This window comes from Apteryx mantelli, chromosome 25 (genome assembly GCF_036417845.1).
Source record: "Apteryx mantelli isolate bAptMan1 chromosome 25, bAptMan1.hap1, whole genome shotgun sequence".
In the NCBI taxonomy this organism is placed as follows: Eukaryota; Metazoa; Chordata; class Aves; order Apterygiformes; family Apterygidae; genus Apteryx; species Apteryx mantelli.
The window spans coordinates 9140694-9159525 of NC_090002.1; the positions used below are offsets into that span (position 1 = coordinate 9140694).

The window sequence follows — 18832 nt, forward strand, 5'->3', positions numbered from 1 at the left end:
TTGATTTAATTACTCTCTCTTGCACCACATAATCTGGAACTGAGGTAGAGAAGTGGTGACTTAATTAATGAGATGTTACACAAAACCAAACTGGCAGGGCCCTCATTTTATTACCTGGAATGGCTGTCTATCTATAATAGTTCATGAAGCTCTGTTTTCCTTAAAAATGAGACATCTGGGAGCTGTAGGGAAACTCCACTTTCTCTTCTTAAAGAGCCTTCCAGCAATGTGTATAAGCTCGATAATATTTATATACTTCAAAACTGTATATTAAAGTGTGTTAATATATTTAATATCTTAGATTATTAAAATAGAAATAACCTTTAAAAATATAATTTACTTTCATTATTAAGGCCACTCTTTTTTTTTTTTTTAACTCATGGAAAGAAAACAAACAGTCAAGTTTTACTTCCGTTACTGTTCAGTTTTGTTTGCTCTTGCATTGTATGTCAGTGCTGGAAATACTTTGTAAGAGGATTTAAAATTCAGACGGAAAGAGTTGTTTTCATTGCAGTTGAAGACATACCAGTATGTGTCCTTGTTCAAATTTTTTAATAACCTTATTTTCATAAAACCCATGTTTGAGGTTGAAATGCACTGAAGAAGGGTCCCTTTAACCCTTGGCTTATGCTTGATTTTTTTCAGGCTTTATATTGCCATCTTGTCATAACTGTCATAGCATTAGCACCGGGTAAGAAGGGAAGGCATTGGAAAAGAAAACTAAAATAGCAGCTGTTATTAATATCACTCATATATAAAAGAATGTTAGATTTTTAGAAATGATTAAGATCTCATCTGTCTGTGTGTGGGTTAGTGAGTCAAGCTTGTTTGCCTGAGAGGTAGACGATCCTTGTAGCATCAGCCTGTGGTGAATTTTAATGAAAATCATCAAACATGCAGTAGAAAATTGTTATGGAAAGATCACACAATATAAAAGAGGTTTCTTTTGCTGAATGAGTGACCATTTAAGAGCCATTTATCAGAAGCCCTACATAGTACAGGGTGTCACTTGGGCCGTTCCCTGGTTGCAGGGAAGGTTAAAAAATATGCTGAAATTTCACTTTCACTACTCTGGATCTATGACATCATGAAAAGTGTGCAGAGGGGGCTCTCTGCGCTCTCCCTCAGTTTGCTACTTGTGATCAAAATGATCTGGAAAAAACAGATCTGCCCAAAACACTTGTCCGTGTTCTGAACTGAATCTTTTAGTCATTCCAGTCAAAAAGAAAATGGGTAGAGGGTCAGAGCACCTTTGGAATTACTGCTTTCATGACATCCACAGTCTAAGAGCCTTATCCAAAACCCAGTCCAGTCAGTAGACAGATCCCTAAAATACTTCAGAGGAGTTTGAACTGGACCCTAATTCTGTAAGCAGGCCAATCTGTGCATATAACACACAGTAACAAGGAGTTCTTAGTTCTGATTACAAAATAGTCCTGTTAGTCAAAAAAAAAAAAAAAAAAAAAGGGTAATCCAGAAAGCAGCCCTACTGAGACAGTGTACCAAGATCTTCAGGGTGTCAGAAATATGGCACTGGTTTCAGGCAGTGGTTCTGGGACTTTGGGTTGCAGAGGGAGCAGTGCAGGGGGATCATAGGGCCACAGAAAAGGTAGAGGTGGTGCTACACAGAAACATAGGGAAATTCAAGGGTTTGCACTTACTGTGCAGACTCCCTTGGACGTCAGTGCACTTGGTAAAACATTACCTTACAAAGCTGCATCATTGCACCTTGCAAGAGTTGCTTTTGCTCATGAATCAAAGCCATGAAGGGCTCATAGTATTTCCTTCTGTTTCACTTCATCAGAAAAAGAGGGAGGAAAAAAAAGAAAGAAGGGAGATGCCCAAATTATGTAATGCCTATATGGGTTGAAGAGTGCAATTGTGTTCTGGAGTGAGACAAAGGAGGGCACTTGGCTGGCAATAGTGACTAATCATTCCAGTCATTAAGGCACCTGCCATCAAACGAACACACTTCTCTTTTGTGATTAATGGAACAGCATTTCCTGAGTTCCTGCTTCCGTAGTTTTCTGTTGCCTGCTCCGGAGTTCATTGTTCTGAATAACCAGAAGCTGAGCAAGCAGGAGGGAAGAAGGTATCAGTTCAAGAGGTGTGATGGCCCCTTCCTTTGCAAACTGATTGTATCCCCAGACAGGAGTGCAGTTCTTCGTGAAGGGGTGGGAGACAGGACTCTGATCTGAAGGGTTTGCCAGCGCTCTGACGCTCCCCACACGCTCACAGAGCTGTCTGCGCCTCTGAGTGGAACATGCTTCCAAACATCTCCTGAAGGGCACACAAGGCACGCTGGGTTAGGCTGAGGCCATGGCAGGGCACAAACCCAGCAAAGCAGCTCAGCAGTGATTCAGTTGCAGAGAAACACCACCAGAAACTCCGACCCTTCCCAGCCCTCCTCCACAAGGGAAAGCTGGCTGTGCAGATGTTGCTCTGTTTCTGGCTGTTCGTTGATAGCATGGGGAAGGTTAGCGCTGGAAGGAGCGTCCTTCCAGGGACCTGGGTTCAGTGGCTGCAGATCACTTTAGCATTTATGATGCCTGTGCTGAAAACTTGACTGGTGGAGCCTGTTTTGGGCTTGAGCTAAACCCTGTTCTCCAAACTCACCCCAGTTTGTGGGGTCTGACTGTGAATCTGAGCTGTGTCGCCCAGAATGGATTAAAGGATTCCCTTGTGGAGCTAGCCCAGCTGCTTGTTCATTCAGGTTCCTGCCAGAACTGCTCATGACAGGGATTTTAACTTAGTCCTGCAATTAACTTTTCAAAGAGTTACTGTTGCTAGCAATTTGCTTGGCAGTGGCACAGGGAACACCCCATCTAATCAATCCCAACCAGGACTTCTGATTTCTCCCTTATGTCCACAGCTGAATATGTGACCCCTGGCACTAGGACTAACCTCCTCCAAGTTCTTGAACTCTGCACTGCTTTCATCCACAGACTCGTCATAGATGGAGAGCTCAGTCTGATTTGGCCTCTGTGCAGGAAGGAATCAAATCCACATATCAGCAGAGTGCAGGACAGAAAGGAATGAAAACATAACTAGCCCAGGCTTAAAACCATCACACTTGCTCGGAGGAAGATGCCCACCCAGCAAGAAGGGGCGCAGAAGAAATCCTGTTTCAGCTGCGTATCTTCCCTGACCGAGCTGGTGTTTACATATCACACTGCAGAGATATCGGGTACCTTAACTTACTCATGTGAGATAACTGGCTAATACTGCGCTGGTTTGAGCTCCAGTTATCATGCAATAAACCAACCCATATCCGCAGAAATAACCTGTCTGACCCCATGTTGTCAGCATATGCCACATTTCCTGCCTCAGCCTTTTCTCCTCCCACCAAGGGAAGCTTTCGTGGATGCTGGGGCTGTCCAAAGGCAGACAGAAGTGCTTTGCCTCCATTTCTAAGGGCCAAATTCTGCTCTTGGGTGCAGCTGCATGTTCCAGCCAACACCAAACTGAGGGCATAGTCCTGACACAGCTCTTTTGGCTTCTATAGGTTGGGACAACGTTCATCTCCCAGTTAGGCATTTGGAGAAAACGTTTAAGCTTCTGAAATCAATGAAATGAGCAGGTACTCGGCCTATACATGAGAATTAGGAGGTGAAGTATTTTGTTGGATTTAGACCTTTACCACTTGAGATAAACAAGAAACTTCACTAGGTGCAGTAGTGAGCTGTTTCTCTTCCTTTGTGCTGACCATGTGAGAACCTGATACTACGGTACTGTGAGTCGGAGCAAGACTTGGGAGAAAATTTACCTCTTCTAAGATGGGAGGGTGGACAACTTCTTTGATATTTGCCAGTGCAAACAACACGGCATCATGGATAGTCAAGAAGATGTGACTTCGGTCCAGGCCTCCTTCCTCAAAGACTCCACCTGTGCTAATGTCGTTGTACACCTGGGCTGAAGAAAGGAAAGATACATGAACAGCAAGGAAGAAACTAAAGAAGAAAACCTTTGAAAGTGAGCATGGCTGATAGCGATCCTCTGAGCTAAAGCAAGGCCAGGCTGGGTAGGAAAGAAACAGGTTTGCTGCAGAAATATGGATGTAGGGAACTATTTTGCTAAATGCTAACTGTGGAGATGCTCCAGCCATATCACATCACAAATGAAAAAACCTATTTCACACAGTAAGAACAGCCTTTCTCCTTCCTTTCTTCCATCTCATCTGTTCTGATTTGCTCCAATGGGAGGCTGACAGCTAGCACAGCTTGCATAAAGAAAACAAAAAGATCTCCTGTCTGCCGTGAGCACAGAAATGGGGAAGATCATATGGAAATATGCTCTTTGGGGATTCTTACCATGCACGTTTGCCAAGAACACTTTAATCCCAATCTTCTGATAACTGGAACACAACTATAAGGGATAAGAGGGAGAGAGAAGATTAATAACACTGCTGCTCCAGTTTTGGGTTTATGCATAAAGGCTTTTATCCAAGGCTTTGCATGTGCCCTGAGGATGCTAAAGGAGAAAGCCACACAAACCTTGTATTACTAACTTGGCTATAACTTGACTGACTTCTATTACGAGAAGCTTCTATTACTAGTCTATGCTATTCTAGTAATAATTCTATTACCAGCTTGGCTATAACTTGACTAACATTGCTCGGCTACGTTAGTAGTAGAGAACTGACCTTGCCCAGTGCTTTTGTGCCCATGAGATCCACAAAGCACACTCCACTCATGTCGAGGATGATGGTGTGGAAGCTGACATAGGGCGGTGCTGTCGTCATAGGGTCAACATCTGCTGCAGGCATGACGCTGACGGTGCTTCCTCGCAGACTGGTGGTGCTGCCCAGCTCACTGGAGGTGTGCACCTGCCCAGCACTGTTAGCAGGAGGGCAGAATGTGATGTAAGAGATGCTGGCACCGTTAGCAGTCGTCTGGTTGTTATTGGTATCTGTTGGAGAGGTGCTTTCAAAATCTTTCTGGAGCTCTTGCAAAGACAAGGTCTATAGCAAAGCAAAGATGCACAGTTAGGGCAGGATTGCCTCTGTGATCCAGTGCTGCAAGAAATAATCTCTTCCTCCTTACACCCAAATGCATGCAGGACCTTCCCAGATACTGAGCACAGCTGTCAGCTCAGGCTGAGATCCTGACGTGTGAATGCACCTAAGATACTTCAGTAGCATCAGGTATTTTAATCTGGACTAACTCTAGCCTAGTCCTGTTGACTGAATGTCCCTTGGGCTTGGAGTGCCTTAGTTAATTTGAAATGATTCCTGTTCACTTGCTTCAAGACTGCTCAGGAATGTAAACCAAAGTGCATGAAGCTGGGATGACTGGGAGATGTGCTTCAAAAGGGTGCTTTTGAACTGAAATGCTGACATAGATACATCAGGGCAAGCCCAGTTTCCAGCAATTTGTTCACTATGTTTCCGTTCTGACCTTCTCAGCCACTTTCTTTTTCCCAGCAATTTCCAATGCTCCTGCGTCTTAGGCTTTTGACTATTGGGAGGAATGGGGCTGTGGATGGGAAGGAAGGGAGGCACGTGATGGATACCTGTGACCATGCAGACAGAGCAAGGCGGAAAATTCTATGACCAGAGGAGTTATTTGGTGGGGATTTGGGGGGCTTATACAGCAACTTCAGGAATCCAAAGTGAGTTACCTTGTTCTGCCTCAGTAGAAATTTTGGTAGGTTTGTTGGTGGTTGTGCAGTTCCATTCTTCTGCCGTTTCACAAATTTCTTCCTGGCTAAGTACACTTTACTGGGATCCACCCCGGTCTGTGGAAAATAGAGTTGGCTTTGAAAAAGTTTGTTAAACCCCGTGGTCAGGGAGTCTTTCCTGCTATTTCCCGGCCTAGGCATGTAGAGTGTGGTGGCACAGAGGGCAGCAGCAGCTGTACGACTGAGTAAGGTGATCATGATAGCAACCAAACAGCAACATCCTCCGTAATGCAAGATACTTGTACATGCAGGGAGGAGGGACTTGCAGTAGCAGGATGACTCTGCTTTGGAAGAGCTTGGACAAGGATACTTGCCAGGATTCAGGCATAACCTCTAATATGAGATCTACAAACAGTCCTGAGGATCAGAGAGGAAAGGACTGGACTCTAGAAGAGTAGAGGATGGATGTGACCATCTTTCATGATGATCCCAAGCTTAATTATCTCAAAGTGGCGAGACAGGAGATAATAAGGGCCATTTAGGATTATGCCGCAAACAGAAATTTAGGAGATTGCTCACCTTGGCTATAATCTTCTCCCGGAATATCTCTGAGTTGGCAAAGTACAGTGGGGAGCAGTAGGTCACAATTTTAATCCCGTTAAGTTCATGTATCTGCAACAGAAATGAGAGCTCAAACCAGACCTACCAGGACCTGTGTGGGGTGCAAGGTGGTTGGGAGTTCAGGTTGATTTTTCTCCCCTTTGCAGCAGCGGCAGCAAGAGAACATAAAAGTAGGGAGTGAGCAGGTCTGGCAATGAAGCTTCAGATGACTTTTAATAGTGCTTAGCTTTGGGCCATATGGGAGCCCTCCCCTTCGCTTTCCCATGCTGGAAGGTGAAGGGGATGCCGATGTGGTGGGGTAGGGAGAAAAGCTGGACAGGTAGCAGGTAACTGGGAAGGCCAGAGCTGTGAAGAGCAGCTCTCTTGCCACTTCTGAAACTAGTGGCAAACAGTCTCTCTGAGACAGAAACAGGGCATGCGTCTCCTGATCACATCGGGTAGCAGTGGCAAAACAAGGTTTTGCTGAGGAGATTTTAGCTTCTGCTTACCTTGTTGTAGGCCTTAGGGTTCTTGTAGATGTCAGTGGAAGTTACTTGGCCCAGGGCAGAACCGTTACGGCTAGGAGAAAAGAGACAACCAGAAATAGAGTAAATATTGCAGGGGAAGAAAACTGCTTCTGTTCATTCTCCATACCATGATTTGAAGTTTTGCTTTATGAAAATACTTAGATTTCAGCCATGCAGGGTCTACTTGGATGTTGGCAAAACAGGACAACGTTGTTTTTCAAGTGAGATTCCTAACGTGGGGCTGCAGCAGTTCCTAGGGCAGTGCTTGGCAGGCTGGTTCCCACTGCCACATCTGGCTGTAATCCTCACTTCTTGCAGGGCTCCCCATCCCAGATGCTGACTTAAGCTACCAAACAGACAACTGTCCTAACTCCACTTCAGGTCCCAGTCTGGGAAATACTAATAAAGGACTTTGGTGTGTAAACTTCATGCCAATCTCTGCATATATATGAGGCTCACTTCTTTTATGAACAGGGTTTTCTCCTAGGAACTATGCAGGTAGCTCTTCTTGGTGAAGTAAATACCTTCGGACTTGCCCCTGCCTTGGGATGTGCACATCGCTAACCGTGCACGGGAGCGGGAATGCAGGCAGTAAATTAACGCCTGCCGTTCCTGTTTGCACATTCCAGGAGCTGGGGAGGACACCTGCGCTCCCCCAGGCTCCTGCTGCACGTTCCTGCGAAACGCGGGCCAGAGGTCAGTTATAAAAATAACGTATCATTTATTCTACAACTGGAGGATTTTCTTTCTCTTCTGTTTTTTGTAACTACACCAATACTTACAACTGAGTATGGAAAACCACTACCAGCACGGAAAATCCCACGCCCACAGCGACTCCGTAGGGCAGGCTCAGGAAGAAAGCGGACAGGAAGCTCACTAGCCACACCAACTGCAGAGAGACGAGAGCATGGAGGTCATTTCACTGTGCCATGGGCTGGAGCACTGTCATGGGTGGAAGATGGCCCTATACTTGTACACTGGACACTGGACACAGATGAGGATCGAAAGAATAAGGCCTGAATTTTGCAGCTATTATTATTATACGGTTTGTTGCATGTTTTCTCATGAAACATCATTGCTGGGAAGCTTGCCAGAAGCCCCAGTTTTTAAGCTTTAAAAGCAGCCAGTGCATTTCTTCCTAGTTACATGAACACCTGCATCATTCATTCAGTTCAAAAAATATCTGCCTAACTAGTCAAGGAAAAGGCTCCTGCAGATCAGGCCATCTGCTGCTGTATAACTGCTCCCACCCCCAAGAAAGATCCTGCTCTCAGAGTACTTTAGAAGGAATGAGCATCTATCTGAAAACTGTCTGAACACCTACTACAAATCACCTGAACACAGAGCAGATTTGATGGCAGAGTATGACAGAGCATACCAAAACCTGCTCCACCTCTCAGCTCAGAACTCTGTCATTTGTCATTTTTATGTATTAGCATTCAAGCATCTCCCTCCGTATGAAATTAGTCCTGCCTAAGTATATAGCTATGCTCTCTGAGAATCATTATCAGAGGATTTTAATCCCATCCTCAAGACTGTTAAGGGACAGGCTTTGACCTTGGTCAAGCCAGGGTAACTTTGAAGACTTCAGCATCTTCATGTCAGATTAAGAATGGTGCATATAAATGGAGATTAAGGGCTCCTCTCCATCCTGGCTTTATACTGGAGTACATCTGTGCAGTGATCCCTACAGTTAGCACTGAAACGGAGCCAGATGTGGGGTGAAGAACGCCAGTGGCCTGACATCACACCCAGCAATGGTGTATCCCAATTTTTGGGACAGGAAGTACACTGAATCTAGTTCAAATTCCAGGGAGATTAAAGTCAGGGGAATGCAGTTCACCCCATTGGCACTTGCCTGGGCCCCACGCTCCCTGCAGCACAGCGTGGATCGTTCACGGCTGCCAGTGACAAGAGCTTTGCTCCATTAGCTCAGGGAAAACAGCACACCCTGGGCATACCTGTGCAATGGGTCTGGCTGTGCCAAGGCAGCTGGGTGATTCACACGGAGCAAAGCAAAGAGGTTTCTGACAGCCAGTCACCTCTGCTGACTGCTTCAGTGGCTGCTTCTGGCAGAGTGGTGCAGCCAGGCTGTTCCTTCTAACAGAGCTGGTCAGGTCCCTGGGCAGCACCATTCACCTCCACTCAGACCACCATCCCTTGTGGGGTCCGCTTGCACGTTGGGCTGGGGGCTGCGGAGCCCACAGGGCCAGCCTGTGCTCCCTTCCGCCGGCTCTGATAAGCGGCAGTGGCTTCATCTGCCCTCGCATGAATTGCCAGAGCTTGTCTGGAGGGTCTCTCAGTGCCTTTCCCTGCTGACACAAACCTTCTAGCTCCCTCACCAGCCATCAGCAAAACCCATTCAGAGATGCCATAAACGATTCCCGACAGAGGGCTCAAACTAGCAATCTGGGAACAAAGCATCTTTACATCAGCAGCTTTTCCTCTCTGCTGGATCTTGCCTGCATAATCATTTCAGCTCAGAATTAAAACGTATTCCCAGTCCAGTTTGTCTACTGGAAAAACTCCTAAGCATGGACCAATTTTTTGTAGCTCATGTCCTATGCTAGAGTGTTCTTACTTCATGTCATAATTATACCCCTGTGAAATCTTGGTTTGGACTCCTAACCCATCTCTTCTCCAGGACCTGTTTGAACAGTATTTTGGGAAAGCTCTTGATGACTCAAGTCAGCTCCTTCGGACTTCTGATTTCTCTGATAAGGCAGTTTGTTGGGACCTGACAGGATATTGGCTCAGTGTCCACACACACTACTCAGCCATGGGAGTCCTGTTCAAACACTGTCTTTTTATGTCAGACATTTCCAAATTCCGTTCTCACTCCCCCACACCCCCTGCCTGGGTTTATACATCAACCAGTGCCTGGAGTCCTTATCGCTGTGAAGGGCTCTCCTCACCCTGGAGGGCTATTGTGTGAGTTTTTAAGTTTTGACTCCTAGATACTGAGCAGGGCCGGTTAGGCTAGTTCTGGGCAAACAGGCTCCTACAGTTGATTGGCATTTAAACAGAGCAGGTAATAGTTCAGGCCTCTGTGATATGTGTGCTAAGCATGACAGTGCTCAGCTAGGCAAGACAACTCTGCCATTGCTCAGGACCTCATTAGCAAGGAGTTGGAAGCATGACTGTGCTGAGCGAGTGAAACTCACCTTCCACAAGGGACTCATGCTGCCCTCCTTCACCTGAAAGCCTGCTTGGAAGCTAATCCACTGTCCCTGCGTTCAGACTCCCACAGCCATGGGCTGAGTTTCCAGCATACTGCAAGCAGAATCCTCCCACCCATCCCCAGGAACTCACACAGTCCAACTTGCTCTTCTTCCACAGGTAGAAGGGATCAGCCAGCTGTTTGAGGGAGTTTTTCAGGTTCACAGCAATAAGCGCTCCCAGGACAGACTGCAGAAGAAAGGGGATTGTATTAGCTAAGATGTCCAGCATTGTGAACATGTTGCATTTTGCAAAAGATGCTTTCCCATCAGGCACTGTCTCCCTTCCTTGGGTCCAGTTATCACAAGGGAATGGGAAGGGGTGAAGCTGCCAAACGTCATGCTTGGGTCTGAGCATAATAATTTAAAAGACCGCTATTTCCTGTCCTGCTTCCAGAGAATCAGTACAGATAGATCCCACCCCATGAACAAACCAGACTGTGCAATGGTTTGCGTCTGGGGCTTTCTGAAGCAAGGCTGTGCTTTCACTTGGGCATGTAGACTATGTGGTGTAGTGGCCACACTGGTTCCACGTGTTTGTGTTACCTTTGGAAGGGGTTCAAGGTAGATCCCCAGAGCCAACATGGTCACCATAACCACCAGTGCCACAAAGAAGCTTGCCACCTGCAGAAAAGAAAGAAATCACCAGCAAGTGTCAGGGTCTTTCTAAACCCCTTCTTGGTCTTTGCTCTCCTGCTGCTTCAGCCAACAGCACAACTTGTCACTGCAGCACTTTTCTGGGCAGACATTTGCCTCTGGGGAAGGGGTTAAGCTTTTTCATATCTCAGTGAGAACCCCGAGAACATCCCTCACATGGTAACTCTTCTCGGTCATTGAGAACCAGACTAGGAATGTAGAGTTATAGCCCTATATCTGTGACCCACCCAGAGAACCATCTAAGGAACGAAATGGAGGAGGGGGGGAGTAAATTCTGCTTTTAATAGCAACCATATGAATCACTCGTATATGGAGCTTCTCCAGACACGCAGCAGTGATGTCAGGCTGGCAGCGTGCAGCAGCTACAAATGTTTGCATTCAAGTAGGATCACATAAGGAAAAGAGGAGGAAGTACTAACTTGTGATTTCCCTCCTGCCCCATCCACAGCGAGAGTGACGGAGAGAGCGCAGCAGATCACATGGATTTTGAAGAAGGATCCAAAGAAGTTACTGCAGCCCAAGGCCAGCATTTCCTGTGGAGACCAGGGAACGTGCTCATCAGAAAGGACAGCTCCCTTTCCCATCCTCCCAGTCGGTCTGAGCTGCCAGTCAGGAGGAAAGGTACCCAGGTTCGCTGTGTGCATGGCAGACGCTTCCCATGGCCTCTGGCAGTCCTGCCCGGAGCCCTCAGCTGCTCACCCAGGGCTGCTTAGGCTCACCCCAGGGAGGGCGCTCGAGTTCCCCGCTATGTGCCCCAGACCCTTTCCTTCCAATGAGAGCTGGGACGGGTTTTACTAGCAGGGAAGTCTGGAAGCACCCTAGCTAATAAACACGTTGTCATCTGTTGACACACTAAGGGCAGGGCTTCATGTGGTATGCATGGTTGTTATTGAAAGCTACCACTGTGCCAGTGATGACAAAAGAGGATTATTTAATGTGTTGCCTCTCATAGCATCTACGTGCCACACCAGGAATCCAGGTCTTTCTCTGCTCAATGGAAAATATGTATGCCTCATTATGCTCCAACAACCCGCAAAAATATCTTCTAGGCCAGCTCTCAGGGCCAAAGACTTAGCTCTGGAGGGAAAGCAAAGCAGAGAGATGAATGTAAATCTTCCTTCCCTTTTATAGTGTCTCTCTCCAGCCCATGGGAAAAGGACTTGGCTTTATGCCCTTATGGTTCCCACATGGCAAGCTGCCATGTGAGGCTGCATGCAAGCTAGAAGCACATGTATTTTAGGCAGAGTATATCTGAAAGCTTCATGTTCATACAGTGAGGTCTCCCTTTCACACCTGAGAGCGAGGGGAATGTTTCTTGACTGTGTCCTTCCAGAGCAAATGTTACCTGGTTGGGGTCCACGTCATAGCCGTGCTTGGCTGCCAGAGTTCTCCCCATTGCTAAGTTGATCACGTAGCCCACGATGGCGAGTGAGAAAGCTGTGCCTATCATGTCCTTCCACTTGTTCACCAGGGGCAGGGTTGGGGCTGGGAAGCTGCACTCAGAGCAGAGGGGAAAAGGAGTTGTGACACTACTGTCTAGAGACAGGTTCGGTGGGTCAGAAGCTTGTGTGCTCAGGAATGACATAACCCATGCCTAAATTGCAGACAGCCTTAGAGGATCACGGCAATTGTTTAACAGTGCACAGCAGCAATGCCAGACAGTCCTGGAAGGGGATGAGGGATGCCAAGGCCAGCTAATACAGCAGGAAAGTGAGGTGCTTTCCAGGCTGCAGAATGAGGAGGAGGAAGGAAAATTCTTTGGAAATGGAGTCAGACTTGCACATGCACTTACCCCATGCTGATCTTCCCAACTATCGGCATGTTGTACTTCTCAGGCATGTTAAAGCTGCCAGAGATTGCCGTTGCAACAATGACCTGGAAGTGCAGAGGATAAAGGAGCCATAAGCAGAAGGAGTGTGAGCTCTCTTAGAATCACTAGGCGCTTGCTGTGCTGGGCTGACAGTAGAAAATTAGAACCAAATTTAGGCTGAGAGAAACCCTTTCCAGCAACAGTTATGTCCCTGGTCCTAGGCATCACTAGGATGCAAATACAGTCTGACAGGGAAGACCTGGGATTTAGAGGTCTCCTCCAGGAGGATGGCCCTATTTCTGACCCCAAACCATGTGTGGTAACACCATATTCACTGTATAGATGCTGTACACGAATGGCTGTAATTACAGTAACTCTATGAAGAGCCATCTGTGAGCAGAAGTGTGTGTCCCAGGTCTGTATTAAAGACTGTAATGTGAGGGGAGGGAGTGTCTCCTGGAGGGTCGCAGGGACAGCTCATGTATCACTTACGATGATGATCTCCATGGGGATGGGCATCCGGATCTTTTTCATGTACTTTAGGTTGAGCTCCTTAACAATGATCAGGAGCACAGCACTGACCAAGGCATAGATGAGGGAGGCCACATTGGTCTTGGGAAGACCTTTACAAATATCAATGAATGTCTAGAGGGGAGAGAAGAGGAGAAGGTGTCATGGGGAACCAGAGACTCCAGGCAGCATCGACAGCATAGTGGAGAACTCTCATCACCCCAATCAACTGCAAACACCCTGACATGTGACAGGGGCTCTATGCAGTGAGACAAGTGCTAGAAACCCTGCTGCTGAGAGATCAGCAGCCAGTCCCAGCTCTGTACTGTTCAGTTAAATGCAGTTCTAGCTGCATTGATGAAAGATGCATCAGTGGAAGATGCAGGAAAGTGTAGGAATTGAATAACATGCTCATAGAAAAAGTTTGATAATTGGGCAAGACTAGTGCTGTAAAGCAGCACAGTTCATGTTCTCTCCAAATCCCAGAACCTCTTCATTACCTCCAATTAGAAACTACCAAACAAGGGCTCAGATAAGACTGTATGTGAGGTACAACAGCAGCAATGTGGGTATGCTGGGTGGGAATGGTGCAGACAGCCATATTCCTCCTCCCTCCACCCTTTCCTCCTGTCTGAGTCCCTCTTTCCCAAGCGCAGGTGGCAGTGATGCCTGCAGTATGCTGATCACTGGGGGAGGAGGTGCAGGGAAGGCCCCTGTCCAGAGCACCCACTTACATAGACGATAGCTAAGGGCCCGGTGTAAGATGGGACTGTCAAGCCGAAGACGTACTTGAGCACGGAGATGAGGATCTGCAACCCTGCCGCTGTCATGAAGCCCCTGATGAAAGACTCTGAGAGGTAGATAGCAACAAAGCCAAACTGCACGAATCCCAGGCACAGCTAGAGGAGGACAGACAAGAAGTTATTAGAAAGCTGCCAGCCTGAGATGGCAAAGTACAGAGCCTGAGTGTGCCAAGACCACAGCTGGGGCAGTATCCCCCCAAACCCTCTATTCTGAGGCATCATCCACTTACAAATGGGGCCTCTTCTAGTATCTGCTACCATCATCTCTGCTCCAGAGAGAGAACCCAACTAACTCCGTGTGGGTTGGCTTTGCCCAGAGGCCACAGCAGAGGCAGTAGAGAGAGTCCTTACTTGTATGATGGCTGTCAGGCAGGCTAGTGTGGCAGAGATTTCCAATCTAGCTGCTTCCAGAGCTGTGGTGTTCACACTGATTTCGTTGGTGGTATGGTTAAAGTACTGGAAGTCCGACTCTGGAGCCAGCTCGTTGCAGACATTCCCAACAATAATACTGATGACTGCAAAAGTACCTTGAACACAACAGAGCGATGTCAGTAGTTTGCTCTAGAGAGCTTCCTGTCCTAGAAAGCACTCTGACGGGTTAGGCTGTCCAGACCAAGTCACCCAACACGTTACCACAGCCGGCACTACCACAGGAGATGGCATCATTGGGATGAGGCTCTGCTGTGCAGCTAGAATCAGGGATCTCATAAGCACCTGATGGACCAGGCCTGCCCAAACATCTCTCTCTATTCCAGGACACACACAGTATGCCCAGCCAGTCAGTGTTTAACTGCCTTACACAGACTCTGTAGAGCAGAAGGACTCTTACCTGGGACCATCTGATGGATACCGCCAAGGAAGAAGTATGTTACCAAGGGGAAGAAGGAGGAGTAGAGCCCATTGACGGGAGGGAGATTGGCCAGCAGTGCAAAGGCCATCCCTGGAAAACACAAGGAATATGGGCAGGTCACCTGTGTCCCTGCATCTGGAGTCAGCCCCCTGTCCTGCTCACTCTCTGACCCTGCTGTCCTCAATGCAAAGAGGAGAGGAGCTGCAGCAGGCAGTGTGGGGCAGGCAGTGTAACATGCACCAGCACGGGATCCTGCAGAGGTGTGCGGGACTCTGCTTGCTGCCAGTGGGTTTCAAGCCACAGCGCTGCTGCATCAGCTCCAGCCAGGCGCTGTGACCAGCACAGATGACTGCTCTGCAGACAGGAGAGTGCAGGCCAAAGAGGGCAGGGACAGGACTCTGCAGAGAAATCTGGGGACAGCCAGGTTGGAGTTAGAGCTTGGGTTCATACATGTCACCAGTAAAGGTAGCTAACCCCTGCAGACAACAGTCATCTGTTGGATCTTTACTTGAAGTTAAGTAACGAAGTGTTATCCCCTCTCCAAAGTTCCTGGAGGAAGCAACTCCATAGTGCCTGGCTATTGGGGAAAGTCACCTCTTCTCACCTTGTGGCACCTGAATCGTCCCCGCACTGAGTCCACCAAGAACATCAGGCAAAACATAGTCCTTAATTTTATACTTGGGAAGCCACGCAAGAATTGGGAACAGGCTGAAGAGGATGAGTTTGAATCTGGAAGCTGAACATCTAGAGAAGACACAAAAACACAAATAAGGAAGGAAGCAAGGAAGAAAGCAAGGAATGGTCTTCCTGGGAATGTCTCAGCCTCTTTCCCATGGCAAATCCTGAGCCCAGTGTTTGGTGCACAGCCCTCCCCTGTGAGTGCAAGGCACTTGCACTTAACTGGCTGAACATGCCGTGGAAAATTATTGTGGGGACGTTCCTGACCCTATGGGAGGTGCCCAGTGCTGCCATAGCCGTGAAAGACAACCCACACAGAGCAAAGGATTTAGCTCCTTAATATCTTGAGTCTTTGTTTCTAGTACTCTCAGGTGGGGTTAAGTGAGCTGTAAAGCTGAAACACAACTGAAAGATTCATGGGACAGTTGCACAGAGCCAAAGATAAACTTTTTTAGGTGCTTGGTCAAAAAAAAACAAGTTTGTCCGAAAGAAGATTGCTCCTGAGCTGAAACATGCAGCTTTTCACATCCCCCCTGCTAACCTGTATGGTTCTCTCTTTTCCTATACTGCCTTCACTTTTCCAGGGAGTGGAGCTAGATTTTTGAGATGGCAACCAGCAGAATTATTCATCTTTCTATATGGAAAGCCAGTGCTGTCTTTATTTGGAAAGCTGATTAAAGCTGATTAAAGGAAATCCCTAAGCTAGAAAGCTTAAAGGAATAATCCACACATCCATACCTACATCACCAATTATACTTTCTTCGTTATTAAAAAGAATTGGAAAGCAGAAACCCAAATCCCAAATGTATTTAGTGCAAACTGTTGCGTTTATTTGCCCTACAGCATAGCAGCTGAGGCAGTGAAAAGATAACCAATTTCACTTGCTTCAGTACAATTTGCATTTCTCCAGTGTCTTTCATCCATAAAAGCCCTGAAGATCATGGAGAAGGTTTACCGGAATAAATATGGGAACTATATCCCCAGGTCCAAATTATATCCCAATTCCAGACCAAATCTGGTTTGGTTGTACCCCAGGAGCAGCTATAGCATTATATGTTACCTGAAAAGGTTTTTCAATTTTTCCCCAACTGGATAACTTCTGCTTTTCTTCTCAAACTCTTCGTCAAAGAGGCTGACCGAGTATGCAGGACGTTCGATGACATAGCGAGGCCTGGCGTGGTTCATCTCTGGATCATTTAAATTTTTCCCAGAAAAAAGAAAAAGCAAAGCCAAGAATGTGACTGGGGCTCTCCCCACCTGCAGTATAACAGACTGGACACCTCCAGCGTCTGGGAGCCCTCCTTGAACATCTCCACCCTAAATAGTTTCCCCGTGGTGCAGAGGCAGGCCCTGGGAGTGGCTTCTCTCAGCACTGGGGGCTGCTGCTCCCCAGCACAGGAGGTTTTTACCAGTATTTTAATATGATGCTAATGAGCGATGCCGTGTGGAGGGGACTGGAGCGTGTCCTGGATTGGCTGGCAGGTGAACAGGGGTGTTAATCTCAGCTCTGCCAGTGACTGCCTTTCTGCCTCAGGCAAGTCACTTGACCTTTTTCATGCCTCCGTTTCACCATCAGCCAATGGAGTTAGTGAGTCTCTGCTGGACTGGACAGCCCTGACACACTTAGCAATGGTAGATACTGACACTGTGCTTAAAGGCAGTTTCCATCCAAGGTGTTCCTGTTACACTGCCTAGTGGATTCATTTACATTCAGCAGTCTTCGTATTTCTCACTTGCCGTGACAGGCATTGGACTTGTCCATGATTTCTTCTAGGAAATGATCCACAGAAAGGTAACTGTTGCCAATCCATTTTGGTAATGATGATGCCAAAACATCCTGCTGGACTAGTCCTGCACAGGATCTGGGTCTCACCAAAGAAAGATGATGAACTTCAGAGAACCCTGATTTTACTATGACCAGCAATACCTGGGAAGAGGGGAGAATCACTACAAGTTGGAGAGTCCGGGAGTGGAGGGAGGAAGTGGTCAGATTTGAACAAGGATGTTGGTAATTATTTTTGGTATGGCAGGTATCGAAGTTGGTCATTGCCTAACACAGGAATAGAAGAGGGGGTGGAAAAAGCTGGTAATTCAGGCAGGAGACTGTTTCAAGAAATGAAATTCAGATTGCTGAGAGCTTATGCAGTGATTTGAATGTACTAGATCCTCTCCCCTCCTCTTTTGACACAGCTTCTGTGAATACTGCTGAAGTCAATGCACATCTTGACACTGACTTCAGTGGGACCAGGATGAACAAATGTAGGTATATTTTCACTCCTCACTGGTAAGCAGTTAACGTCTGAGCTGGAGCGGGGAAGACATGAGTAATGTGTAGCAATATGGTTTGGCAGTCCAGGGCAGGAAGGAAAGTATGATGAATGTAGCCGAAACTTTTGGGAGAATTTAGGTCAGCAGAATCATTACGCTAATAGGAGCTGAGTTAGAAAAGGGCGGTCATCAGCCCCACTCCTGCAGTGGATGCTTTAGTGAACAGTGATAGGTAACCAAGTGTGATTTGCTATAAAACACAGTTCCAGCAGTAGTATGTTTCTGATCCCAGGCTCTGATCCACACCTGAGCTGACTCAGGAGAGAGCCTCAGGATTTTCTAGCCTATGCCTGTCTTTGAAGGCCCAACTATGTGCCAGCTATCTGAAAGAGAAGACATGCTTCTCTCTTCCTGCATTACCAGGCACTTATTCCAGTGCCCTCTGGAGGCATGCACGTGCTGGCATCCCTGCCTGTCCTTTTCACCTTGGAATACCCTTTTTGGAGGGTAAAGCTTTACCTTTTGGAGGATTGGTGCAGGCTGAGCTTAAGCAGTGACCTAGGCTCTTCCCCAGTCCCTGTGTTCATGCCAGAAGCCTATCTGATAAACTGTCATTCCCTGGTTTTACCATGTCTGTCTGCAGAAGCCTTGTCCCTACCTCGTAGCCTTGGTCTAGATTCCATTGCTGAGCAGGTTCCCAGTGTCCTTGGGCTTTCTCCAGGATGCACCCCCACAGCTTTCCTCTAGATTTCCAGTCCAACCCCCGTGAATATCCTGCAGCCCAGGTTCAGGACCATCAACAGGCTTCTGAAGGATAATAAACCCAACCAAGTTTCTGGTGCAAGAAGTCTCTCTTAGCTTTATTTCTCAGCTCCATCACTTGCTGAGCAGTGTGCCTGCCATCAGAAGGACTGAATCAGCCAATTGTATCACAGCTCTTTAATGAAGTTCTCCTGCTGAGCGAAAGTGCTGGCAGTTAGAAAAAATAATAAACAAGGCAAGTATAGAGGGAAAAATATCCCCATGATTAAATTCCATCTTAAACAAACAGGCTGATGATGTCAGCATCTCGGACAGAGTCAAGTTCTTGACTTGGCTTATCACTGGCCTTGCCCTAGATCAAACAGTAGGTTAAACCTTTGAGATTTCAGAATTAAAGAGAATGAACCATGTGACTGCTCCCTGAATAAAAGGCAAAACCAGCTATCTTGGTGTTGGTGGGATAAGACTGTGGCAAGCTGCAGATCTGATTTAAACTCTGCCGTCAGGGCAGGACACTGACTGAAGCAATG

The 18832-nt window shown here is 47.1% G+C and overlaps 1 protein-coding gene across 1 annotated transcript; it reads right to left on the bottom strand.

The window, feature by feature from the left end:
- Window positions 1-1838: 1838 nt before the first annotated feature.
- SLC26A9 (solute carrier family 26 member 9) lies at window positions 1839-16457 on the bottom strand. The gene is made up of 20 exons (XM_013942766.2): window positions 16333-16457; window positions 15199-15338; window positions 14574-14684; window positions 14096-14271; window positions 13676-13840; window positions 12924-13076; window positions 12414-12496; window positions 11967-12114; window positions 11041-11154; window positions 10511-10588; window positions 10059-10154; window positions 7529-7635; window positions 6729-6798; window positions 6199-6291; window positions 5620-5736; window positions 4643-4960; window positions 4311-4365; window positions 3767-3912; window positions 2905-2982; window positions 1839-2280 (listed from the first exon to the last, which is right to left on the bottom strand). Exons 1-20 carry the CDS (start codon window positions 16455-16457, stop codon window positions 2233-2235), a joined length of 2421 nt encoding a protein of 806 aa, XP_013798220.1. The 3' UTR covers window positions 1839-2232.
- Window positions 16458-18832: the final 2375 nt, after the last annotated feature.

Coding starts and splice junctions, on each gene's coding strand:
- SLC26A9 (XM_013942766.2), bottom strand. CDS start 16,457: ATGAACCACGCCAGGCCTCGCTATGTCATCGAACGTCCTGCATACTCG. Junction 10,155..10,510: donor ACCTTGAACCCCTTCCAAAG/GTAACACAAACA, acceptor TTTCTTCTGCAG/TCTGTCCTGGGAGCGCTTAT. Junction 2,983..3,766: donor ACCCTCCCATCTTAGAAGAG/GTAAATTTTCTC, acceptor CTTCCTGCACAG/AGGCCAAATCAGACTGAGCT.